We start from the raw sequence: 27,557 nt of genomic DNA on the forward strand, positions 1-27,557 counted from the left end.
TTCATCAGGCATGGTGTCAGATTCTTTGCATCACCTTTCAACATCTCATTGAGTCAATGCCAAGAAGAATCGCCGCAGTACTGAAGGCAAAAGGTGGCCCAATGAAGTACTGATGGGGTGGTCATAATAATCTGGCCACTCAGTATGTGTATGTGTGGGTATGTATATATATATATATATATATATATATATATATATATATATACACACACACACACACACACATATATACATACATACATATACACACACACACACACACAAACACTAGTAAAAGAGAAACATGCAAATTAACCATCCCTCTGCAATGCCCAGGAGCAATACCCACTAGCCAATGAGGAGTGAGTATGCAAATTAACCTGACAAAGATGGCAGGTTAATTTGCATACACAGGCACTGGGGACAGGGCAGGTACTTCCTCCGCATCACCAAGGTGACGCTGGGGAAGTTCCAGCCCCACGGCTGCTTGCTCGTGCATGGGCACCAAGGAGCCAGGGGCGGGGCAACACTCGCCGACACCGAGGAGCTGGGGGCAGGGCAGGAGCTTCCCCTGTGTCGCCATGGCGACACTGTGGAAGTTCCCACCCTGTGGCCGCTTACAGGCGCCAGGGAGCCGGGGCGGAGTGGTGCACACAGGCGCCAGGGAGCTGGGGTCGGGGTGGTGTGCACAGATGCCAGGGAAGCTCCCGCTCCACTGGAGTGCATGCATGGGTGCCGGGAGAGGTTCTTGCTCTGCTGCTTCTTGCATGCATGCTGGTGCCAAAAGGCCTGTGTCCCCAGGACAGGCATCCTTGGGAGCCAGGACACCCCAAGCCTGTAGGCCTGCGCCTAGGCCCGGAGTGGCCAGGGTCCCGGAATGTGACCCGGAGGGTGCACATCGGGCTGCGGGGACTCCCCCCTACCCCCGTGCATGAATTTCGTGCACCGGGCCCCTAGTTATTATCAGAGGCTATTAAATCGCATTATTTACCCATATCTCAAGAAAAAAATATTTTCTACTGTCATGGTAAACAACCTGCTTCCTTATTTATAATGGTCTGGCCCTCTAGCAACTTCAGCATGAAATTATAGCTAATTTGTCAACAAACGTCAGGTGGTCATAATAATCTGGCCACTCAGTGTATATCTATAATAATGAAAGTGTAATATGCTAATTAGACCAGATATCCTTCTGGACATCCTTCTGTCCTCTTGGCAAAAGCTAAGACTGTGAGGGAAGCCCAGGTCCCGAGTGCCTGATGGTGACTGGAGGGAAGCCTGTATCCTAGGTGCCAGAGGGAAGCTGGTGCTGGCAGCTGTGGACGGAAGGCCTACTCTTGCACAAATTTTGTTCATTGGGCCTCTAAAATATACACACACACACACACACACACACACACACACACACATATATACGCACACACACACACTAATAAAAAACAAACATGCAAATTGTTTTGCTACGCCTTAAGCCACAACCCCAGCCAATCAGAGTGACTATATGCAAATTAACCCAACCACGATGGCGGCCGGCAGCCACGGAGCAGGAGCAAGCAGGAGGCTTGGTTGCCCCAATGATGGAGGAAGCCAACTTCCCGCCAGCTGTGGCCGGCTCTGAGCTCCACTCAGAGCAACAAAGTTTCAATTATAGAAGGTAAATAAACCCCAGAATAAAAAAATAGAAAAGGAGAAGCTGGGAGCTTCCTTCGCCAGAGGGGGCTTGGCCAGCCTGAAAACGGCCCCCAGCCCCTCACCCAGACTGGCCAGGCATCCCAGTGGGGACCCCCACCGTGAAGGGGGTGTGACCAGCCTGCAAACACCCATCAGCCCCTCACCCAGGCTGGTCAGGCACCCCAGCAGGACCCCCACTCTGATCCTGGACACCCTTCAGGGCAAACCAGCCGGCCCCCACCCGTGCACCAGGCCTCTATCCTATATAATAAAAGGGTAATATGCAAACTGACCCTAACAGCAGAACGACTGGGAATGACTGGTCACTATGACACACTGACCACCATGGGGCAGATGCTCAATAGAGGAGCTGCCCCCAGGTAGTCAGCGTGCTCCCACAGGGGGAGTTCTGCTCAGCCACAAGCCAGGCTGATGGCTGCCAGTACAGCGGTGGTGGTTGGAGCCTCTCCCACCTCCTCAGCAGTGCTAAGGATGTCCAACTGCAGCTTAGGCCTGCTCCTTGCTGGCAATTGGACATCCCCCGAGGGCTCCCGGACTGCCAGAGGGATGTCTGATTTCCAGCGTAGGCTGAATCCCCCAGGGGTCCCAGACTGCGAGAGGGCCCAGGCCGGGCTGAGGGACTCCCCCACCCCAACAAGTGCACAAATTTTATATATATATAAAAAACATAGTTATTTTTGTCCTAACTGATGTTGAAGAATAATGGAATACTTACTCAGTTTCTCTACCTTTATCTTCATATTTCAGAGCCTTTGTGCCTAAGTTGTTTTCAGCATAGTGTAAATGTGTAAAATATCCACTCCTTAATCAATCTGTAACCCCAATACTCTGGAGAACATGACTCAAACTGTATTTTTTTTCGAAATGTTTCTTAAATTATGACAGTAGGTATTCCGATGTATATGGGACAATTGGTTTGAAGCAGTCTGATAGTTTTTAAGGTATAGTCTTATGTCTTTTCCTAAAAGCAATTTTATCTTTCTGTTTTTAAAATATACTTGTATTAATTCCAGAGAGGTAGGGAGAGGGTGAGAGAGATAGAAACATAAATGTTGAGATAGAATCATTAATAGGCTGCCTCCTGCATACCCCTTACTGGAGATGGAGCCCACAATGTGACTGGGAATTGGACCATGTTTATAAGTCTGTGCTCAACTACTGAACCACACCAGCTGGGCAGATTGTATCTTTCTTTTCTACCATGCAGATAAGTGTGTGTTTGGGAGTCCGGTAGGAATGAGTATGACATAGTTAAGCATGTGTTAATGGCATGATATAAACAGAACTTCTCCTCTGGAAAGAAAGAAAAGCCTTTATACACCCAAAATCATTGAAACATGGCTTTAGTCCAGCCGTGGGCAAACTACAGCCCGCGGGCCGGATCCGGCCCGTTCTAAATGAATAAAACTAAAAATAAAAGACCGTACCCTTTTATGTAATGATGTTTACTTTGAATTTATATTAGTTCACACAAACACTCCATCCATGCTTTTGTTCCAGCCCTCCGGTCCAGTTTAAGAACCCATTGTGGCCCTCGAGTCAAAAAGTTTGCCCACCCCTGCTTTAGTCTGTAGCTTTAATCAGCACTTGCCACAGTTATCACTTGATAGAAATCAAAGACCTGAAAGTGAAAATTTCCCCCTCTTCCTCTCCTCTGTCGCTCAGTCTCTTCCCTTATGCAGTTCAATTCACTACTCAGAGCTACAGTAAACAGTGTATGGTGGAGTTTCCTATTTATAAAGCATTTAGATTATCTTATTCTTAATGACTGAAGAATGTATTACTATTGGAGGACTTTAAGGGATAAATTGACAGCAATACAGTCATAGTAGGAGAGTTTAACACCCCACTGACTTCAACAAATGGATCTTTCAGACAAAAAAAAAAATTAACAAGGAAACAGTGACTCTAAATGACACACTGAATCAGAGGGGTTTAATTGACATTTACAGGACATTTTGCCCCAAGCTCCAGAATATACATTCTCCTGAAGTGCACATGGGTCATTCTCAAAGAGAGACCACATACTGGGACACAAAACAAGTTTAAGTTCAAAAAGATTGAAATCATATCAAACATCTTCTCAGATCACAATGGAATGAAATTAGAAATCAACTACAGTAAAAACACTCAACAGCATTTAAACACATAGAGACTAAATAGCATGTTATTAAACAATGAAAAGGTTAATAATGAGATCAAGAAATAAATAAAAACTTGCTGGAAACAAATGAAAATGAACACACAACAACCAAAAATCTATTGGACACAGCATAAGCAGTCCTGAGAGGTAAGTTCATAGCACTACAGGCCTACCTCAGAAAACAAGAACAATTATTAACAAAATATTTAACCTTTCAACTTAAAGAATTAGAAAAAGAACAACAAGACAATCCAAGAGTAAGTCAGAGGAAGGAAATAATAAAAATCAGAGTGGAAATAAATTACATAGAGACTAAAAAATCAATACAAAAGATCAATGAAACCAAGAGCTGGCTCTTTGAAAAGATAAACAAGATAAATGATCCTTTAGCCAGACTAATCAAGAAACAAAAAGAGAGGAACCAATTAATAAAATCAGAAACAAAATAGGTGAAATAACAACTGACCCCCAGAAATACAAAGGAGCATAAAAAAAAATGATGAATACCTATATTCCAGCAACCCGAACAACCTTGATGAAATGGACATATTCCTAGAAAAATACAGTTTTCAAAAACTCAGAATCATAAAACCTGAATAGACAAATAACAGCTGATGACATTGAAGAAATAATAATAATTTAAAAATCCCTGCAAACAAAAGCCCTGGTCTGGATAGCTTCACCAGGGAGTTTTATCAAACATTCAAAGAGCTAATACCTATCCTACTCAAACTATTTCCAAAAATCCAAGAGACAGGAACACTTCCTACCTTTGTCTGAGGCCAGATTGAAAAACCAGATAAAGACACTACAAAGAAAGAAAATTACAGGCCAATCCTATATAATAAAAGGGTAATATGCAAATTGACCCTAACAGCAGAACGACTGGGAATGACTTGTCACTATGACACACATTGACCAACAGGGGGCAGATGCTCAATGCAGGATCTGCCCCCTGGTGGTCAGTGCGCTCCCACAGGGGAGCTCTGCTCAGCCACAAGCCAGGCTGCCAGCTGCCAGCACAGCGGTGGTGGCGGGAACCTCTCCCACCTCCTCAGCAGTGCTTAGGATGTCCAACTGCAGCTAAGGTCTGCTCCCTGCTGGCAAGTGGACATCCCCCAAGGGCTCCCAGGCTGCCAGAGGGATGTCTGATTTCCAGCTTAGGCCCAATCTCCCAGGGAGCAAGCCTAAGCCAGCAGGTGGACATCCCCCAAGGGGTCCCAGACTGTGAGAGGGCTCAGGCCGGGCTGAGGGACCCCCCTCAGTGCACAAATTTTTGTGCACCAGCCTCTAGTATTCCTGATAAACTTAGATGCTAAAATCCTCAACAAAATACTAGTAAGTTGGATTCAGCAATATATTGAAAAGATCATACACCATGATTTATTCTAGGGATTCAAGGTTAGTACAATATTTGCAAATCAATAAGTGTGATATAGCACATAAACAAATTAGACAAAAATCATGATCATATCAGTAGATGCAGAAAGAGCATTTGACAAAATCCAACACCAATTACAAAAAAATGAAAAAAAAACCTCTCAGTAAAGAGGGAATAGAGGGATCATACCGCAACATGATAAAGACCATATATGATAAACCTACAGCCAACATCATACTCAATGGGCAAAAACTAAAACCATTTCCCCTAAGAACTGGTACATGAGAGGGATGCCCACTCTCACCACTCTTATTCAACATAGTACTGGAAGTCCTAGCCACAGCAATCAGACAAGAAGGAAAAATAAAAGCCATCGAAATTGGAAAGGAGCAAGTAAAACTCATTATTCACAAAGGACATAATATTATACGTAGAAGACCCTAAAGACTCCACCAAAACACTTATTAGATTTAATAAAGGATTACATCAATGTAGGATAAAATTCACCCAGAAAGCAATGGCATTTATACACAAATAATTGATTGTCAGAAAGAAAAACTAAACAAACCTTTTTTACTATTTCAGAAAAAATAATTAAGTTATTTAGGAATAAACTTAACCAAGGAAGTAATAGACTTGTACTCAGAAAATTACAGGCATTGAAAAACGATATATAGAAAGTTATAAACAAGTAGAAGAATATACCATGTTCATTCACTGGTAGAATTAGCATCATTAAAATGTCCATATTACCTAAAGTAATCTATAGATTCAGTTCAATCCCTGTTAAAATACCAACAGCAACTACAACACATCTATATTTCACAGATCTATAACAAATACTTCAAAAATTTATATGGAACCAAAAAAGACCCCAAATAGCCGCAGCAATCTTGAGAAAAAAAAAACAAAGTTGGAGGGATCACAAGTTATACTGGAAAGCCAGTGTAATAAAAATAGCCTGGTAGTGACCCAAGAAGAGGCATATAGATCAATGGAACAAAACAAAGAACCCAGAAATTGACCCAAGCCACTATGCTCAATTAATATTTGACAAAAGCTGCAAGAGCATACAATGGAGTCAGGACAGTCTCTTCAATAAATGGTAATGGGAAGGAAGGAAGGAAAATATAGGCAGCAAAATTTCAGACATCTCTGGTAGCAATATGTTTGAGGATAAATCTCTTAGGGCAAGGAAAACTAAAGAGAAAATAAACAAATGCAACTACCTCAAATTAAAAAGTTTCTGCACAGAAAAACAAATCATCAACATAGTATAAAAGGAGCCCACTTTACATATTTGAGAGAACATATTTGCCAATGATACATCTGTCAAATAGTTAATATCCAAAATTTATAAGGAACTCATACAATTTAACAAAAGGTAGACAAACAATCCAATTAAAATATGGGCAAGGGACCTAAATAGCCTCTTCTCCAAAATGGACATACAGATGGCCAAGAGACATGTGAAAAAATGCTCAAAGTCACTAATCATCAGAGAGTTTCAAGTTAAAACCACAATGAGGTATCACCTCACACCTGTCAGAATGGCTACCATCAATAAATTAACAAAGGACAAGTGCTAGAGAGGGTGTGGAGAAAAGGGGACCCTAGTACACTGCTGGTGAGAATGCATATTGGTGCAGCCATTATGGAAAACAGTATGGAGTTTCCTAAAAAATTTAAATATGAAACTGACACTTGACCCAGTGATCCCATTTCTGGGAATATATACTAAGAAACCCAAAACACCAATCAGAAAGAATATATGCACCCCTATATTCATAGAATCATTATTTACAAAATCTAAGATCTGGAAACAGCCCAGGTGCCCTCAGATAAAATAGCTGTGGTACATTTACACAATGGAATACTATGGAGCAGTTAAAAAGGAAGGTTCTCTTACTCTTTGAGACAGCATGGAGAAACCTAGAGAATATTATGTAAAGTGAGATAATCCAATCAGAGAAAGACAAATATCACGTGATCTCACTCATATGTGGAATCTAATTAACAAAATAAACTGATGGATAAAATAGACCCAGAGACATAGAAGCATGGAACAGACTGTCAAATCTCAGAGGGAAGGTGGGAGTGTGTGAAGAGATCAGCCAAAGAACTTGTATGCATATATATGCATAACCCATGGACACAGACAAATGGCAGGGGCAAGGGTGTGCTAGAAGGGGTAAATGGGGGAAAAAAAGGGGCATATGTAATACATTCAACAATAAAGATATTTTAATTTAAAAAAATAATATGACTATGGAATCATGTAGACCAGGATTTGAGTCCAGCTCTACAACTTAATCTATATAAATAAAAATGTAAATGTTCGTTTGTTCAAAATCTTAAATCTCTGAAAGTTCTTCACCGATTGCTTTGAAATTTTGACACAACGTTGCATTCAAATATGTGCGTGTTTTTATATACCTATATACATACTATTATATAGATGTCACACCTGTGACAGGTAAAAACATGCTTTTTTGAAAAACAGCGCCATCTGTTGGATGTAAAAGCAACACATGCTATACTAAATATTTTGATTCCATTTCAATGTTTCTATTTACAATTATAAATTATAGATAAAATTAGCTACAAATATGCGTGTCCAGCTGCAAAACGATAGATCAGCTGAGACATTCTCACATCAATTGCTGGAAATTGGGAATGGAAAGTTGCCGGTTGATCTGACCTCAGGACTAATTTCATTGCCTCATAACTTCTGCAATTTAGTGACGTCAAAAGAAGAATTGGTTGAAAAAGTATTTCCCAATATTCAAAACAATTATAAGAATCACGATTGGCTGAGTGAACGAGCTATTCTTGCGGCCAAGAACAAAGATGTCTACGAACTTAACAATATTATTCAGTCTAACATTCAAAGCGAGGCAGTCACATACAAGTCCGTCGACACTGTTGTGGAAGCAGATGAAGCGGTTAATTATCCAACAGAATTTTTGAATTCACTTGATCTGCCAGGGATGCCACCGCATGTACTGCAATTGAAAATCGGCATGCCAATTATCATGTTGCAAAATATCAACCACCCAAAGCTTTGCAACGGCACGCGGCTTGCAGTAAAAAAATTAATGAGCAACGTTGTAGAAGCAACAATTTTGACAGGACCTTTCAAAGGTGAAGATGTCCTCATTCCTCGCATTCCTATGATTCCAACGGATATGCCATTTCAATTTAAGAGATTGCAATTCGCAATTCGATTGGCCTTTGCAATCACCATCAACAAAGCTCAGCGCCAATCTTTAGAATTGTGCGGTTTAGATTTAGACACGGATTGCTTCTCACATGGACAATTATATGTTGCATGTTCTAGGGTCGGCAAACCAGACAATCTCTATATCTGCACAGACAGTGGAACAACAAAAAATATTGTATACCCACAAGCATTGTGAAATTAAACATAGTAAAAACGTGCACTTTCTCTTTTCTTTCTTTTCCATTTAACCAGACTGAGCCACAGCAACGCGTGGCCGGGTACAGCTAGTAGCTATATAATCGCAGCCAGGTTACTTAGTGTCTCTCTCTCTCTCTCTCTCTCTCTCTCTCTCTCTCTCTCTCTCTCTCAATTCAGTGAGATGATTATTATAGCAAACACTTGTATAGTCTTTACTTTGTGCAAGACACTTTAAAATTATTAGCCCCTCACAACTACCTTATGCAGTGTGGATACTGTTATATCGGGCATTAACTGTTAGCAAATAATACCAACAAGAACTGCCACCAAGAAGTTAATGTGTCCTTAACCACAAACTGGTTACCATAAGACTGAATTGAAAATGTTAACCATTTTCTATTAAAATTTAAATTCATATTGTGAATGGTAAATTATGCTTAAAGATTTAAAAACTGTTTACCTTTTCTATTTACTTTTATCTTTACTCTCTTGAAATTTTATTATTTTAATTAAAACTCAGGACCAGCCCCAGACAGATGGTCCAGTTGGTTGGGGCATCATCCCATGCACCAAAAAGGTTGTGGGTTCTACTCCTGGTGAGGGCACATACCTAGGTTGCAGGTTCTATCTGCAGTTGTGTCGTGGATTGGAGACAACCAATCGATGTTTCTCTCCCCTCTCCCCTCTCCCCTCTCCCCTCTCCCTCCCTCCCTCCCTCCCCCTCTCCTTCCCTCCCCCTCTCCCCCTCTCCTCTCTCTCTCCTCCTCTCATCAGTAAATATATCCCTGGTGAGGATTTTTTAAAACCTTTTTAAAAACCATCTCAGGACCAAAAGTTGCTGATCACTTATGATTAAGAACATACTGCTCTTTTGGCAAATTATATTTTGTTATATTTTTTAGTCAAAGGTTAAACAGTATAAAGATATGGCAATAGATGGGCAGACAATTGAAATAACTGACACTTTCACTGGCTATTAGAATTCATCAATGGCCTGCATTATTATCTATGCTTTTGATGCTGGGATCCTGTTTTTAAAATTAGCTGGGCAGATTCAGAAACACTAGGTAGCTTGCCTGTTATATAACAGATGATAATCAGTATAAGTGATTTTCACTGCTTTTTCTCTGTTAAGTAACTGTGAAGCAGAAGACAGTGAAAAAGTTGGAAAATAGTTATTGGTCTTTTTCCCATCTTAGCCAATAAAAGGTAGTGCTTTTATATATCTTCAAGTTTTATTCCTCAAACTCAAAATATGCTCGGGGAAATTCACACAATAACTATATACTATATACAATCTCTTTGGAAGGAGTTTTAGTAGAGCCTTAGAAAGTGACAGGTATTCTCAAAGAGTACTTTGAGCTACAGCTGATTCAGGCAGAATAAAACACCTACAGTTGAAAGTAAAAAAAAAACTTAGTGAAAATTATGAAGCATTCAAGTTAATATTTGACCATAATGCATATATTCTATATTAAAACCTAATTACTGGGAAATTTGAAGCCCCCAAATACTCTAAATGTATGTGTTCATTATATAATCTAGGCTCAACCAAACAACCTACAACTAACAAAATTGATAATGATAACGCTAACTTACCATATTGTGTCATTAAATGCAATAATAGCACCAATATAAAACTACTAGAGGCCTGGTGCACGAAATTTGTGCACCAGTAGGGTCCCTAGGCCTGGCTGGCGATCAGGGCTGATGGGGGCCTTCCAGCTGTTTGCCAGGGACTTCCTTCCAGCTGCTGCCTGGGGCCTTCCTTCGTTCAGCACTGTCCCCTGGTGGTCAGCGCATGTCATAGCGAGTGATTGAACTCCTGATCTCCTGGATGAACTCCCGAGGGGACAATTTTATATTAGGCTTTTATATATATACACTAGTAGCCCGGTGCACGAAATTCGTGCACTGGGGTGGGGGTGGGGGGGAAGGGGCCCCTCAGTCTGGCCTTTACCCTCTCCAATCTGAGACCCCTCAGGGAATGTCCGACTACCTGTTTGTGCCCACACTTTTAACAGATAACAGCTCCATTGTTGTTTCTTTCTTATGCTTAAAACCATTGGAATTAGTAGGTATTCAAAGTGTGTATACATTTTGGGGGGACACCCTGTATATCTCTAGTCAGCGGTGAAAGAAACCAACAGCAGATTTGGAACCCCCAGACAGGGAACCTCGCTCACTCCCCACATGTCTCCCCACTTCACTTTCCACCTTCGTGAGCAGCAGGAAAATCAACGTTTTCTCTCCTTAATTTGGAAAAGCATGTCCTATCACCCGCTGCCCGGCAGGAGTGCGCTAGACCCCAAGCAAGCGAGGCTCAGTCAGGGCAGCCTTCGCTCATGGGTGCTGGCACCCAAAGTGCGCATTCCTCCTCTTCAGTCACCCCGACTATCCCACTGTTTCACTGAGAGGACGGGATTCCTCTCTGCCTCTGGGTTCTTGATCGTGAATGCTGACCGAAGGCATCTCAGTGAGGGCCGCCCGTGCCCACCAGGTGTGTCTATCTGCACCTGCTCCCGCCTCAGCACCTGCATTAACCCCCAGAGGTGATCTCGTAGCTGCACTGGCCTCCGTGGGAACAGGGCATCACCACTCCACCCTCTCACTGTCATCTCACAGGCGCCCACCCTCAGCACCCAGAACACCCAGACACTCTCCAAAGGACGTGAGCGCATCAGAGGGGATGTGTGCACATCCTGTGGGGGTGTTAGGCATGCTGGGTTGATGGAAGGGCGGTGGAGTGGCGAAGGGAACTTGTGCAAGCCTTGGTTTGCAACTGCTGCAGGCGTGGGAGGGTGACAGTGTGCTGGGAGATGTTCGCATGCCAGGAAGGGATGTGCACACTGGAGGCCTCTGGCTTTGCAGATCCGCAAATCCCCATGGTGCGGCCAGGAGGACGTCAGTCTGGCCCACCACAGTGGCTGTCCCTGCGATCCTGCACCTTCTGGGCCAGGAGGCGGATCTTGCGCAGCCACTCCTGGGCGCTAATGGCCTGCAGGCCCTACTTCAGCTCAGCCTGCAGGCTTGGCTTGGGGCGCTCACAGCTGTCACCACCGCCATGTAGGGAGTACAGGCTGCCCTCCACCGGCCTGCCTCCCCTGTCCAGAGGCTCTCTGCACTGCTCACCTGCCCAGAGTGACTGGGGCTGGGCAGAAGCCAGGCGTCCTGCCCTGCCCAACCCCGGCCGATTCGCCCCTGTGCAAGCTGCCGCCCCACCAGGAAGGGTCATGGATCCGGGTCCCGGAACCGCGGACAGCCTCAAGCACTACCCCCCGCCCGGCAGGGCCACAGATCTGGGTCCCAGGACCATGGACAGCCTCAAGCACTGCCCCCGCCCGGCAGGGCCACAGATCTGGGTCCCAGGACCATGGACAGCCTCAAGCACTGCCCCCCACCCGCCAAGTCAAAGATCCGGGTCCCAGACCACAGACAGCCTCAAGCGCTGCCGCCCTGCCCGCCACGTCATGGATCCGGGTCCTGGGACCACGGACAGCCTCAAGCGCTGCCCCCTGCCCGGCAGGTTCACAGATCCAGTCCCGGGACCGCGGATAGCCTCAAGCACTGCCCCCACCTGGCAGGGTCACAGATCCGGGTCCCGGACCGCTGACAGCCTTGCCCTTGCCGGCTGCCGCCCGCCTTCAGAATGCAAATTAGCCACCATCTTGTTGCTTCAGGGTGGGGGTCCCCACTGGGGTGCCTGGCCAGTCTGGGTGAGGGGCTGAGGGCAGTTTTCAGGCTGGCAGGTGACTGAAGCTCCCAACCTCTCCTTTTTTTATTTTCTTTTTTTTAATTCTGGGATTTACCTTCTATGGCTGTCACTGGAGCTGAGAGCCCGCTTTAGCTCTGAGGCTCGGCTCCAGCTCTGAGACCTCGGCTGCTGAAAGCCGGGATCTGGGTTTGTTTGGCTTCTATAATTGAAACACTCTTGCAGTCCTGCTGGCTGAAGCCCGGCTGGCTGAAAGCAGGTTTCTCGAGTTTGTTTAGCTTCTGTAATTGCAACATAGTTGCTTAGAGTGCAGCTCAGAGCCCAGCAGCGGCAGGCGAGGAACCTTGGCTTCCTCCATCACAGAGCAATCAAGCCTCCTGTTCACTTCAGCTGCCTGGCTGCCGGCTGCCATCTTGGTTGGCAGTTAATTTACATAACACCCTGATTAGCTAATGGGAAGTGTGTCAGAGGTATGGTTAATTACCATGTTTGTCTATTATTAGATATGATAGATGGTCAACTCAAGATACTAAAGAAGCACTAATATCTCCCTTCACAAAATAGGAATTTCAACTATCCATGCATAGTGAGAGCTTTGAAATGAGCCAATGTGGTAGGCAGATCTCAAGGAATACAGAATTGATTAATCCTCAGTAAAGAGTAAATATTGTCTAATGCATGTAGCATATAAATGAATACATACCATAGCAACTCTAAATGACTTTAGTAAATCATTTAGTGGGTTACTAATAAGGAATCCTGAAAATAAAAATGAAAGTGAATAGCATGGTGCATTATTTGCCAGACCGGCTCCTAAAAATTTATACATATACTAGTATATGCACACAAACATATACACATACACATGTATTTGCATCTTACTCTGTTAAAGGCTCATCAAGAAACCATTATTCCAACTGTGGACCATCCTTTGAGAATCATTCCTTTTACCCACCCACACACAATTTCACAATTTTCCCTGCTTATAGTGTGGCTGGAACAAGGTTTCCCCATGTTTCCATATCTATCTAATAAGTTTTCCCTTTGACTCAGCAGTTCCACCCCTACTGACAAGTGTATTTAAGGAATGACAAAAGATGTATTTATAAGAAAATGTATTATGACATTGTTGCTAATGCTTAAACACTAGAAAGAAACTAAATTTTATGAATAGGTGATAAGTTAAATTATGTCTGTACAGTGAAATATTGTATAGCCATCCAGAAAAAAAGATAAAGCTCCACATATACTCACATAGAAAAGTTTCCAAAATATGTTCAGTGGCAGAAAACTATGTGGCAAAGCATATAATATGATTCTATATATGTTTATTAAATATCCATACAGACATTTATGTATAGTATTTATATTAAATATAAAATGCATATGTGTATAAGGTGAGATATGTATTACAGTTAAATAAGATATATAAAGTGATTAGTATCATACTACTTAGTGTATAAATTAATTGATGAAATTTGCTGTTATTGTTACCTTTAAAGAGAGAGGTGAAGAAAAAATTGGGGGCGTTGGGCTTTTACTAATTTTACTTGTTATTTATTGTCTGGCCTTTTTTCCAATGAACATATATTACTTTTACAATAATATTAGACAATGATGTGCTCTTGGGGAAAGATCTGGAAAATGTATTCACACTAAAGTATAAATGACACAAAACTTTATATTTTTCTTATGACACGAGATATTGAAGAATTCCTCAAGTAGGCAAAAGAGTAATAACTCCACTAGTCTTTTGGACAGAAGGGTCTTACCAAGGTCTATAAGAGGAGCTTTGGATATTTTTGGTTCTTTTTACTCACCTCAACGTGTACATTCATACTTTTTATTGTATTTCTTCTTTTATGTTCTTTGGGGGGTGTATTCATATGAAAAGGAGGATATATATGCATATCATTTAAGCATTTAGGTGATTATATTCTCTCAAGAATGGTTGGAAAATTGAAGGAAGAAATGGAAAGAACTAGAAGTAATCATTGCTTAGTTATATAAACAAAGAAAAGCTTCTTTTTTTTCCCCTTTCTCTCCCGTAATGCATGAATTTAATTGATAACTTTAAAATACTTTTTCTTATGGTAAATTTGATTGTGTATTGTTATTTAAATAAAGGAGCTGAAGTCTTGTCTTAAGTTATGATGCTTTAAATATTTGAAGCCCTAATTGTGCATGAACAGTATCATATAGAATAAGCTCACTGAGATTAGAGAGGATAACATGCTTAATGTAGCATTCAACAGCACAGCTTATGAAATCAGAATGTTAGAGTTCAAATCTTGGCCCTGCCACTTCTTGGTTGCATCTTACTTGAACAAGTTACTTACCTTCCATATGTCTTGGTTTCTACTTCTGTAAAACAAGGATATAAGTAGTAGATGGTAGATAGTTCTCTATTTCATAAGGTTGCTGTAAGAATTAAATGAGCTACTATTTATAAATCACTTTTACATATAGTAAGTATTCAAAAAGTGTAGCTACTACAAGAAATATTGAATCACAATCTGTTGTACTTTTAAAATTTATTTTTACTAAAGTGTAAAAACTGATTTTTACACTAGTTGGTTTTGACTATTTGTTTCTTATTTGTATTACAGTTACAAATTATAATACTGTGGTAGAAACAAATTCAGATTCAGATGATGAAGACAAGCTCCATATTGTGGAAGAAGAAAGTATTACAGATGCAGCAGATTGTGAAGGTGGTATGCCAGAAGATGACCTGCCAACAGACCAGACAGTGTTACCAGGGAGGAGCGAAAGGGAAGGGAATGCGAAGAGCTGCTGGGAGGATGATGGCAAGTTTAATTTTGTTTTGTAATATTCTATTCTCTTTATTCTTTAAAAAATATATTAACTAAAAATATAAATTAAATGAAAAATTTGAAATGAACTTTATTTGTTTATTAATCAATAGAAGTTATCCTTCTATTTACCAAAAAAGTAGATTATGTAGCAGAACAATTAAGTTATTATGACCAAATGTATAATGCATATAATTTTGAATTCTAGTAGATTTTTTAAGAGAATCAAGCTTTTCATATGCTGTCAATATAATTGAACCTATATTTAATTTCATATTGTGACCTCAAATGAAGAATCTACTTAAAAACCAAAAACATATATTTTGGTGCAGTGAAATTGTAACAATTTAATATACAAAAATCTCAAACACAAATAAATAATTGGAGTATTTTTAGTGTTTGTAAGCCAGCCTGTCTCTTTTTTCCTCCCTCCCTCTCACTCTTCATATATACGTGTGTGTGTATGTGTGTGTGTGTGTGTGTGTGTGTGTGTGTGTGAGAGAGAGAGAGAGAGAGAGAGAGAGAGAGAGAGAGAGAGATCCAAATTTGAGAGAGAAGTCCTAGAAGAGTTTCTGAGTGAAACAGCGGTCTTGAGATACAAAACATCAGTAGAGGTTAATTAGGTAAAAACAAGGAATAGAAGGTGCTTCAAGCAGAAGATACAACATGCATGAAACCATTAAGATTTGAACAAATGATGTTTGCAGAAATTGAGATCAAGGAATTAAAGGAAAGAATAGGAAGGGCACTGTGTGCTACATCAAGGAATTTGAACTTATTTCTGGAAGCTTTGAAAATAACATCATGGATATTTACTTTAGAAATAAGTTTAGTAGCGATATGGAGAAGAATTTTAGAGGGAGTGAGTCTACAGGCAGGAGGCAGTGCCTTCATAAGGAGGCTATAAGAATTCAGGAAATTATAAGAGTTCTTGAACTAAAGAAATAGTAGCCATTGGGCTTGGAATAAAGGGGAGAGATTTAACAGAAATGTAGGAGGTAGAACATAAAAGATTTGGTTGATTTTATGTGGAAAGTAACTAAGAGGGAAGAACTGACATAACTCCCAGGTTTCTGGAAAATAGAACCCAGAGAAGTTAATATGCTTATTTATTATCACAACTGGTTAATGGCAGTGATATTAACCTGTTAAACATTTAATATTGAGCTCAAAACTTTTGGGAGCAAAGGTTTCTTATGTATTTCTTGTCTGTGGCCAAAATTGATCCATCAGTGTAGTTGAGCCAAAGTCTTATTATGGAAGCAATAGGAAATGATTTGTATGGAAATGGAGGCGATAAGGAGAACGAGATAGATGGAGATAAGAAGATGAAAAATCTTTGAAAGGTTCTTTTTCTGAAAATATATTGGGATAGATTATTTGAACTGTCTCACTGAAAATAACTAATGTCAATCTAATTGCCTGATGTTATATTCAAAAATAAATAAATCTTCTTGAAAGCTTTAAAGAGCTAACTAGACAGTAAGACAACAACAGATCAAAATCTAAGTGAACACAGGAACCCATAGAGGTTAGCAGAGCACAGCATAGTAGATTCTTTGACCTTAAAGACATTTACCTAATCAAGGCAATATAAGATATGGTTTTCAGGTCTCTGAGAAGAAACAAAGCCTTGGACCATCAAAATGTTTAATTATAGATTCTCCCATAGTATGGGATTACACGTGGATTATATGATGAACTAAAAGCAAACCATCTCTCATCCCTACCATTCTCATGAGTTAGCAGATAAAATTGCCTTGGTTAGGGATTGGGGGAGTGGAAAATTGTCTCTGAGAAGTAGTAATCATGAAGTGTCTTGCATTGATTTGCACCTCAGATTCACATTATTGGATAGCCTGATAAATCTGAAGCCATGATTGACTTTAAATTGGAACTGTGGCTAATACCTATAGGTACCAAGAAGATAATACAAATCTTTTGGAAGAAAATACCTTCCTCCTAACACTATAGAAGTCTCCAAAAAAACTCAGCAAGAAGGCACCAACATGAGTGAGAATAATAAAAAATAAAAGGAGCAGAAACTGATCATAAAGATGTTAATTACTAGAGTTATCTGAGACATTATAAAATGACTGTCATGTTTAAAGAAAGAATAGACAAATTTTAAAGGAATCAAATGAAACTTCTAAGAATAAAAAAATAAAATAATAGAAATTGAAGTTCAGAATCCCAGCAACAATACAGAGCGGGTAACTATTAAGGAACCAGCTCTGGATAGTTGACCTCTCCAAATCACTTTTAAGTGCGGTAGAGATGCCGTATAGCCTCAGAGGCCAACCCCAGAACACTGCCACCCAGAGGCTGAGCCACAAACTGACTCTTTGCTAAACACAAAATAAGGCAGTCTGGGAAACAAATACGGCCTGCTTTAAAATAAGGACTGTGGTTTACAAAACAGAGGAACAGTGTATAGCAGGGAAACTCAACACTCTCCTGAATACCTGGCAGGACTAAAGGCGAGCCAGACTGAAGAATAGAAGAACCGAAGGAACTTCACTACTGCAATTTTTTTTTCTTTCACCTTTTAACTAAGAAACCAATTTTTTCCCTTTTTTTCTTCTTTTTTTCTTTTTTCTTTTTTTTTCTTTCTTTCTTCTCCTTTTTCCATCACCTGATTTTGCCCTTTCAATTACTACCTTCTTATTTTTAACCAGTATTATTACTGCTACCATTTTACCATTTTTTAAAGTGCCATTTTATTTTCTCTTTATTTTATTTTGGGATTAGTGTTCTCCATTCTATTTTCATTGTTATATTATTGGTTGTTTCTAGTTTGCATACATCTCCAGGGAGCTGTTGCTGGAATTTATTGGGATTAGTGGCGGTTCTATAGGAGTATTCTCCTCATATAAAAAGTCTCTTCCCCTCTTCCACTTCATTCTCTCTTTTCGCTCTTTTTTTTCTTTTCTTTTCTCGCTTTTATTTCCCCCCCTCCTTTTTCCCAATTTCATTTTTTCACTCCTTTTTTTGGTCCCTACTTTTCTTTTCTTTTTTCTCTTTTATCTTCCTTCTTCCTTATCCCCTAAATCTCTTAATTCAGGCGGTCACCTTTTTTTGGGGTTATTAATATCGTGAATATATTTGTGTTTAGTGCCTGGTACGTGGTGCCTTGTTGTGTTGTATTTTGTGCCTTTAAATCAACACAGCAGATCCAAGCAATAGCAGCCTCCTGAGCACCACACCCTCTGCTGAGGAACAGCAGCTGTACGTGAAACCTCCCCCCACCAGCCAGAAGAGCCACCACAGCTGTGAACAGCACCCACCAGAGGAGCTTCTGCCAACTGAAGAGCAGCTGCTACCGCAACTGCCCGAAGAGCAACCACAGACCACGGAGTCACTGCCACCCAGGGAGCAACCACTGACCGACTCAACGACTAGATATGTCAGTGAGATCAAACATGGGTAGACAAAGAAATCCCCAAAGGAAAGAGAAGGAGGACTCTCCAGAAAAGCAGCTAAGTAATACAGAGGCATGCAACATGACAGAAAAATAATTCAGAATAAGGGTCGTAGAGTGCATAAACCGGATGGAGGAAAAAATCGACAACCTCTGCAAGAAGCAAGAGAAACTGATGAAAAAATCAACAACTTAAGTAAGACCCAAGAAGAAATGAAGAGTGATATAGCTGCAATGAAAAACTCCATTGAAAGTATCAACAGTAGACTAGGAGAAGCGGAGGACCGAATTAGTGAATTAGAAGACAAAGAAGCAAAACAAACCCAAAATGTACTGCAATTGGAGAAAAATATTAAAAGACAGGAGGAGAGCCTAAGGGAGCTTTGGGACAACATGAAATGAAACAACATATGAATAATAGGGGTACCAGAACAACAGAAAGATGAACAAAGACTAGAAAACCTATTCGAAGAAATAATATCAGAAAACTTCCCTGAGGTGGGGAAGAAAAATGTCACACAAGCCCAGAGAGTCCCAAACAAGGTGAACCCAAAAAGACCCACACCAAGACACATCTTAATTACCATGGCAAATGTTCAGGACAAAGAGAGAATCTTACAGGCTGCAAGAGAGAGACGGAAAGTTACATACAAGGGATCTCCCATTAGATTATCAAATGATTTCTCAATAGAAACACATCAGGCCAGAAAAGAATGGACGGGAATTTAAAAAGTGAAGCAAAGCAAAGGACTGAATCCAAGAATACTCTATCCAGCAAGGCTATCATTCAAACTTGAAGGGGAAATAAGAAGCTTCACAGACAAAAAAAGGCTAAGGGAGTTTATCACCACCAAGCCAGCAATGCAAGGAATGCAAAGGGACTGGTATAAAAAGAAATAAAAAGCTTGGAAAGAAGAGAGCCACACAAAAAAAGAAATGGCTACAAACAAGTACCTTTCAATAATAATTTTAAAGGTAAACGGACTAAATGCTCCAAACAAAAGACATCGAGTGGCTGAATGGATAAAAAAACATGACCCATACAACTGCTGTCTACAAGAGACCCACCTCATTAGAAGGGACTCACACAGACTGAAAGTGAAAGGATGGAAAAATATCTTTCAGGCAAATGGAAAGGAAAAGAAAGCTGGGGTAGCAATACTTATATCGGACAAAATAAACCTCAAAGTGAAGGCCATAACAAAAGATAAGGAAGGCCACTTCATAATACTAAAGGGATCAATACAACAAGAAGATATAACCCTGGTAAACATATATGCACCCAATGCAGGAGCACCCAAATTCATAAAAAAACTCCTGGAAGATATCAAAGGAGAGATCGACAACAATACAATCATAGTAGGGGCTTTAATACACCACTGACAGCACCGGATAAGCCCTCTAGACAAACAATCAGCAAAGATACAGCAATCCTAAATGACTCACTAGATCAGATGGACTTAATAGACATCTTCAGAATACTTCACCCCAAAGCCAGGGAATATACATTCTACTCAAATGCTCATAAGACATAGTCAAAAATAGACCATATATTGGGTCACAAGCAAAGTATCCCCAAATTCAAGAAGATTGAAATCATAAAAAGCGTCTTCGCAGACCACGATGGCATAATATTAGAAATAAACTACAATAAAAACAACCCAAAATACTCAAACACCTGGAAGCTGAATCGCATGCTATTAAATATTGATTGGGTTACCAATGAGATCAAAGAAGAAATTAAAAACATCCTGGAAACTAATGACAATGAAAACACAACAATCCAAAACCTATGGGACACAATGAAAGCAGTCCTGAGAGGGAAGTTTATAGCTCTACAGGCCTATCTCAACAAACAAGAAAAAATGGTAGTAAATCATCTAACTCTACAACTCAAAGAATTAGAAAGAGAGCAACAAGAAAACCCCAGAGTGAGCAGAAGGAAGGAGATAATAAAGATTAGAGCAGAAATAAATGACATAGAGATCAAAAAAACAATACATAAAATCAGTGAAACCAAGAGCTGGTTCTTTGAAAGGATAAACAAGATTGACAAACCTCTAGCAAGACTCACCAAGAAGCAAAGAGAGAGGACCCAAATAAGCAAAATCAGAAATGATAGAGGCGAAATAACAACAGACCCCACAGAAATACAAAGGATTGTTAAAAAATACTATGGACAGCTCTACTCCAACAAACTAGACAACCTGGAAGAAATGGACAAATTCCTAGAAAAATACAACATTACAAAACTCAATCATGAAGAATCTAAAAATCTCAACAGGCCAATAACTATGGAAGAAATTGAAGCAGTCATCAAAAAGCTTCCATCAAACAAAACCCCAGGACCAGACGGCTTCACAGGGGAGTTTTACCAAACATTCAAGGAAGAACTAAAACCTATCCTCCTCAGACTACTACAAAAAATTCAAGAGGAAGGAACACTTCTAAGCTCATTCTATGAAGCCAGCATCACCCTAATACCAAAACCAGGTAAAGACAAGACAATGAAAGAGAATTACAGGCCAATATCCCTCATGAACATAGATGCCAAAATCCTCAACAAAATCTTAGCGAATCAGATCCAGAAGTACATCAGAAAGATCATACACCATGACCAAGTAGGATTTATCCCAGGGATGCAAGGATGGTACAATATCTGCAAATCAATAAACGTGATACATCACATAAACAAGTTGAAAGAAGAAAACCACATGGTCATATCAATTGATGCAGAAAAAGCATTTGACAAAATTCAACACCCATTTTTGATAAAAAATCTCAGTAAGGCGGGAGTAGAAGGATCATACCTCAACATAATAAAAGCCATATATGACAGGCTCACAGCCAGCATCATGCTCAATGGACAAAAACTAACACCATTTCCCCTAAGAACAGGAACAAGACAGGGATGCCCCCTCTCACCACTCCTGTTCAACATAGTACTGGAAGTATTAGCCATTGCAATTAGGCAAGAAGAAGAAATAAAAGGCATCCAAATTGGAAAAGAGGAAGTAAAACTGTCCTTATTTGCAGACGACATGATATTATACATACAAAACCCTAGAGACTCCATCAAAAAGCTACTACACTTAATACATGAATTTGGCAATGTAGGAGGATACAAAATTAACCCCAAGAAATCTGAGGCATTTCTATACACCAGTAGTGAACTTTCAGAAAGAGAGATTATAAAAACAACCCCGTTTACCATCGCACCAAAAAAATTAAGCTACCTAGGAATAAACTTAACTAAAGAGGTAAAAGACCTCTACTCAGAAAACTACAGGACGTTGAAAAAAGATATAGAGGAAGACATAAACAGATGGAAGAACATACCGTGTTCATAGATTGGTAGAATCAACATCATTAAAATGTCCATACTACCCAAAGCAATCTATAAATTCAACGCACTTCCCATTAAAATACCAACGGCATACTTCATAGATCTAGAACGAACTCTCCAAAAATTCATCTGGAATAAAAAAAGACCCCGAATAGCTGCAGCAATCTTGAAAAAGAACATAGTAAGTGGGATCTCAATACCAGATATCAAGATGTATTACAAAGCCACTGTTCTCAAAACTGCCTGTTACTGGCACAAGAATAGGCATATAGATCAATGGAATAGAATAGAGAGCCCAGAAATCGGCCCGAACCAATATGCTCAATTAATATTTGACAAAGTAGGCAAGAACATACAATGGAGCCAAGATAGTCTCTTCAATAAATGGTGTTGGGAAAATTGGACAGATATATGCAAGAAAATGAAACTAGACCACCAACTTACACCGTACACTAAGATAAACTCAATATGGATAAAGGACTTAAATGTACGACAGGAAACCATAAAAATTCTAGAAGAATCCAAAGGCAACAAAATCTCAGACATATGCCAAAGCAATTTCTTCACCGATACAGATACTAGGGCATTGGAAACTAAAGAGAAAATAAACAAATGGGACTACATCAAAATAAAAAGTTTCTGCACAGCAAAAGAAACCATCAACAAAACAACAAGAAAGCCCACTACATGGGAGAACATATTTGCCAATGCTATCACTGATAAGCGTTTAACCTCCAACATTTATAGGGAACTCATACAACTCAACAAAAGGAAGCAAAAAATGGGCAAAGGACCTAAATAGACACCTTTCAAAAGAGGACATTCAGGAAGCCAAGAGACATATGAAAACATGCTCAAAGTCACTAATCATCTGAGAGATGCAATTCAAAACAACAATGAGGTACCATCTCACACCTGTCAGACTGGCTATCATCAACAAATCAACAAACGACAAGTGCTGGAGAGGATGTGGAGAAAAAGGAACACTTTTGCACTGCTGGTGGGAATGTAGACTGGTGCAGCCACTATGGAGGACAGTATGGAGTTTCCTCAAAATACTGAAAATGGAACTCCCATTTGACCCTGTGATCCCACTTCTAGGAATATATCCCAAGAAACCAGAAACACCAATCAGAAAGGATATATGCACCTCTATGTTCATAGCAGCATAATTCACCATAGCTTAGATCTGGAAACAGCCTAAGTGCCCATCGGTAGATGCATGGATTAGAAAACTGTGGTACATCTACATGATGGAATACTATGCTGCTCAAAAAAGGAAGGAACTCTTACCATTTGCAACAGCATGGATGGAACTGGAGAGCATTATGCTAAATGAAATAAGCCAGTCAATGAAGGAAAAATACCACATGATCTCACTCATTCATGGATAATAGAGACCATTATAACCTTTTGAACAATAATAGATACAGAGGCAGAGCTGCCTCAAACAGATTGTCAAACTGCAGCAGGAAGGCCCGGGAGGGTTGTGGGGCAGGAGGTAGGAGGGTAAGAGATCAACCAAAGGACTTGTATGCATGCATATAAGCATAACCAATGGATATAAGACACTGGGAGATAGGGGAGGCTAGGGGACTGTCTAGGGCGTGGGGGGGCGGGAATGGACACATATGTAATACCCTTTGTAATACTTTAAGCAATAAAATAAAAAGAAAGAAAGAAAGAAAGAAAGAAATTGAAGTTCAAAGAATGGATTTAACCACAAAGTAAACAGAACTGAAGAAAGAATTAATGAATTTAAATGTGGGATAAATTGTACTAAAATCAACTCAGAGAGGCAGAAATAGGAAAATAAAAGAAGAATAGTAAACATGAAGGATAGAGTTAAAAGGTCCAATATATGTCTTTTTTTTTTTTTAGTGCAAAAACCAAACATTTATTAGGCATCTACTCATTACAGGTGATGGGCACTTTCTTTTATGCCTGAGATACATCAGTGATAAAATAGTCCCTGTCCAATGGAGTGAATATAAATGTCTCCAGGAACAGCACTGAAGAATATTCCCCTTTATGCGCCTGTAGGTTTTATTTTCACTGTTATTACAGTGCGTACCTCCAACACAGATTGCAATTATTTGTTTACATGTCTGGGTTCCCTTCCTGGACCTCGGGCTTGGGAATGTCAGGGGTGTCATAGCTTATTCATCTGACACATGGCCGGCATTCAGTAAATGGCAGTAAAATGAACCAAGGAAACTGGACTGCCCGATAGGCTGTCGACGTCTAATGTCTGAGGGAGATTGTGCTTATCTTGGTCTCAGAGGAAAATCGGTGTTTTTTTCCCCCAAATATCTTTAAAAAAAAATTTTATGAATTTATTGGGGTGACATTGGTTAATAAAATTAGATAGGTTCCAAGTGTACAATTCTATAATACATCACCTGTATATTGTATTGTGTGTTCACTACCCCTAGTTAAATCTCTTTTGTCACCATTTATCCACCCTTTACCTTCTGCGCCCCTTTTCCCTCTTGTAATCACCAAACTGTTGTCTGCTTTCCCCCTTAATACCTTCGCTGTCCTTTTTATTTTTGTTTTTTTATATTAAATCTTTATTGTTCAGATTATTGCAGTTGTTCCTCTATTTCCACCCATAGCTCCCCTCCACCCAGTTCCCACCCCACCCTCTGCCCTTACTGCCCCCACTGTCCTCATCCATAGCTGTATGATTTTTGTCCAGTCTCTTCCTGCACCACCCACACCCCTTCCCCCCCGAGAATAGTCAGTCTACTCCCTTTCTATGCCCCTAATTCTATTATATTCACCAGTTTACTCTGTTCATCAGATTATTTATTCACTTGATTTTTAGATTCACTTATTGATAGATGTGTATTTGTTATTCATAATTTGAATCTTTACCTTTTTCTTCTTCCTCTTCTTAAAGGATACCTTTCAGCATTTCATATAATAATGGTTTGGCGGTGATGAACTCCTTTAGCTTTTTCTTATCTGTGAAGCTCTTTATCTGACCTTCAATTCTGAATGATAGCTTTGCTGGGTAAAGTAATCTTGGTTGTAAGTTCTTGCTATTCATCACTTTGAATATTTCTTGCCACTCCCTTCTGTCCTGCATAGTTTCTGTTGAGAAATCCGCTGACAGTCGTATGGGTACTCCCTTGTAGGTACCTGACTGTTTTTCTCTTGCTGCTTTTAAGATTCTTTCTCTTTTGCTCTTGGCATTTTAATTATGATGTGTCTTGGTGTAGTCCACTTTGGATTCCTTTTGTTTGGAGTTCTCTGCACTTCCTGGACTTGTAAGTCTATTTCTTTCACCAGGTAGGGAAAGTTTTCTGTCAGCATTTCTTCAAATAGGTTTTCAATATCTTGCTCTCTCTCTTCTTCTGGCACCCCCATAATTCGGATGTTGGTATGCTTGAAGTTGTCCCAGAGGCTCCTTACACTATCTTCATATTTTTGGATTCGTTTTTCTTTTTGTTTTTCCGGTTGGGTGTTTTTTGCTTCTTCGTATTTCAGATCTTTGACTTGATTCTTGGGATCCTCTAGTCTGCTGTTGGGAGTCTGTATAATATTCTTTATTTCAGTCAGTGTATGCTTAATTTCTGGTTGGTCCTTTTTCATAACCTCGAGGGTCTCACTAGATTTCTTGTGGGTCTCACTAAACTTATCGGCGGTTTCTAGAAAAATCTTGAAAAACCTTAGAAGTGTGGTTTTGAACTCTATATCCAGTCGTTTGCTTTCCTCCATTTCTATCATTTGTGACCTGTTTCTTTGTCTCTGCATTTTTTTATGCTTCGCTGTGTTGATAGAGGGGCTTTCTGTGCTAGGTGTGCTATAAGGCCCAGTGGCTCAGCCTCCCCAATTACCTGAGGTGGACACTCTTGGTGCACCCCCTTGTGGGCTTTGTGCACAGTCTTGTTGTAGTTAAGCCTTAATTGTTTTAGGTATCACTGGGAGGAATTGACCTCCAGGCCAATTGGCTGTTAGAATCAGCTGTGTCTGCAGTGGGAGAACTTGTGTGCTGGAGATACCCTTCTGGGGCAAGACTTGCTTCAGTGGGGCTTTGGTGCTCACTGAGCCTGCCCCCTGATTGTGTCCCTTATGGATCTGAGGGGTTGTAATCTGGATGGTCCCACTCTGACCACTGGGTACACTGGCTCTTGGATATCTAAGGAGGTGCTAATTTAGCCTCTGCCTGAGGCTACCCAGCAGGAGCTATGGAGAGATCTGCAGATTCCTCTTCTTTGTTTGGGGTTTGGAGGTACGCAGATGAGGCCCAGCTGTGAAGCAATACAAGCTGCTGTGGGGCCTTGGGTTTTCTTTTGGATGTTCTGGGTCTCTCTGACCCAGCTGCAGTTTGTTAGGTAATTTTCAGATTGCAAAGGGCCAGGTCTTCATGTGCAAAAGCCTCTGCGCACCACTTGGGTGGGGCGGGGTCTCAGGGGATCATCAGGGTGGAGGAAGCAGCTCTGGCTGCTCCTCAGTCCTACCCTAAGAGGCCCCGCATCTCAGTGTCCCGGTAATCACTGTAGCACCTCTGAGAGAAAGCCGCCCTCAAGTTCTGCCTGCTGCCAGACAGTCCAGTTTCTCCCCATATGAGTCTGGGTCCCCAGAGACTCGCCCGGAACTGGAGTTCAGAGCAGTCGGGAGCTTGAAACTCCCTCCCAATTGAAAAAGACAACCACGTCCTCAGTTGCCAGCCCTTTCCACGTGCACCTCCGTACCTCTGCACTTTACTTCTGCACCTCCTCTGAGCCTCAGTGTGCTTTTCTCTTCCTTCCAGTTGTAGAATTTCCACTCAGCCAGCCTTCCTGTGATTCTTGATGATGTCCGTTTTGTCTTTTAGTTGTATTTTTGAAGTGGTTGTGCGAGGCAGCAATTTCCGGTGTTTACCTATGCCGCCATCTTGGTTTCTCCTCCAATATTTGTCTTAATTCTAGGAAAAGAGAGCAGAAGGAAACAGCAATATTTGAAGAGATAATGGCTCAGATTTTTTCATAACCAGTGAAGGACACCAGACCACAAATTGAGAAACTCAACAATCTCAAGAAGGATAAATAAGTCCACCCCCAATCACATTATGGTAAAATAGAACATTCAAGACAAAAAGAAAAACTTAAAAGCAAATTCAAAAAGTCAGATTGTGATTGAGAGAGTGGCAGTTAGAGTGACAGCAAAATTCTCAATAACAATGGAGACCAGACATAATAAAATGATGTCTCTCAATACAGAATTCTATACTTAGCAAAAATATTTTTAAAGAAAAAAGATGAAGTAAGGTAATTATTTCAGACAAGTTTCAGGCAATGAAAACAGAAAATTTGTTAATAGTAGACCCTTACTAAAGGAAATTCTAAAGGATATATTTTAGGCATGATGAAAGAAATCTTTGATAGGAGGTCTGAGATGGAAGAGCAGAGAAAATGGCCAATATATATAGTAAAGAGAAAAGATCACATAGTATTTCTCATGAAAATGCTAAGCAAAAAATATATATAGCTAAAATTAATTTCAGATGATGTCAACTTTAAGGACAAAAGCATTATAATGATGAAAGATTAAAATTACTAATAAGATATTATTTTAAATGTATTTGTACTTAATAATAGGGCTTAATATATATTAAGGAAAAATAGGCAATATACGAAGAGAAAAAGACAAATCTGT

General features: G+C 40.4%; 1 protein-coding gene across 4 annotated transcripts in view; it reads left to right on the forward strand.

Annotated features, from left to right (window-relative positions):
• Nucleotides 1–27,557, forward strand: part of ZEB1 (zinc finger E-box binding homeobox 1) — a 304,864-nt gene that overhangs the window by 184,718 nt on the left and 92,589 nt on the right. For all 4 annotated transcript variants that reach the window (XM_081100685.1, XM_081100684.1, XM_081100687.1 and 1 more), the window contains one exon: nucleotides 14,938–15,138. In XM_081100685.1, the coding sequence (XP_080956811.1) occupies nucleotides 14,938–15,138 (201 nt within the window). The remainder of the gene's footprint in view (nucleotides 1–14,937; nucleotides 15,139–27,557) is intronic.

The sequence above is a fragment of the Myotis nattereri genome, assembly GCF_964212035.1.
Source record: "Myotis nattereri genome assembly, chromosome: 1".
Classification (NCBI taxonomy): Eukaryota; Metazoa; Chordata; class Mammalia; order Chiroptera; family Vespertilionidae; genus Myotis; species Myotis nattereri.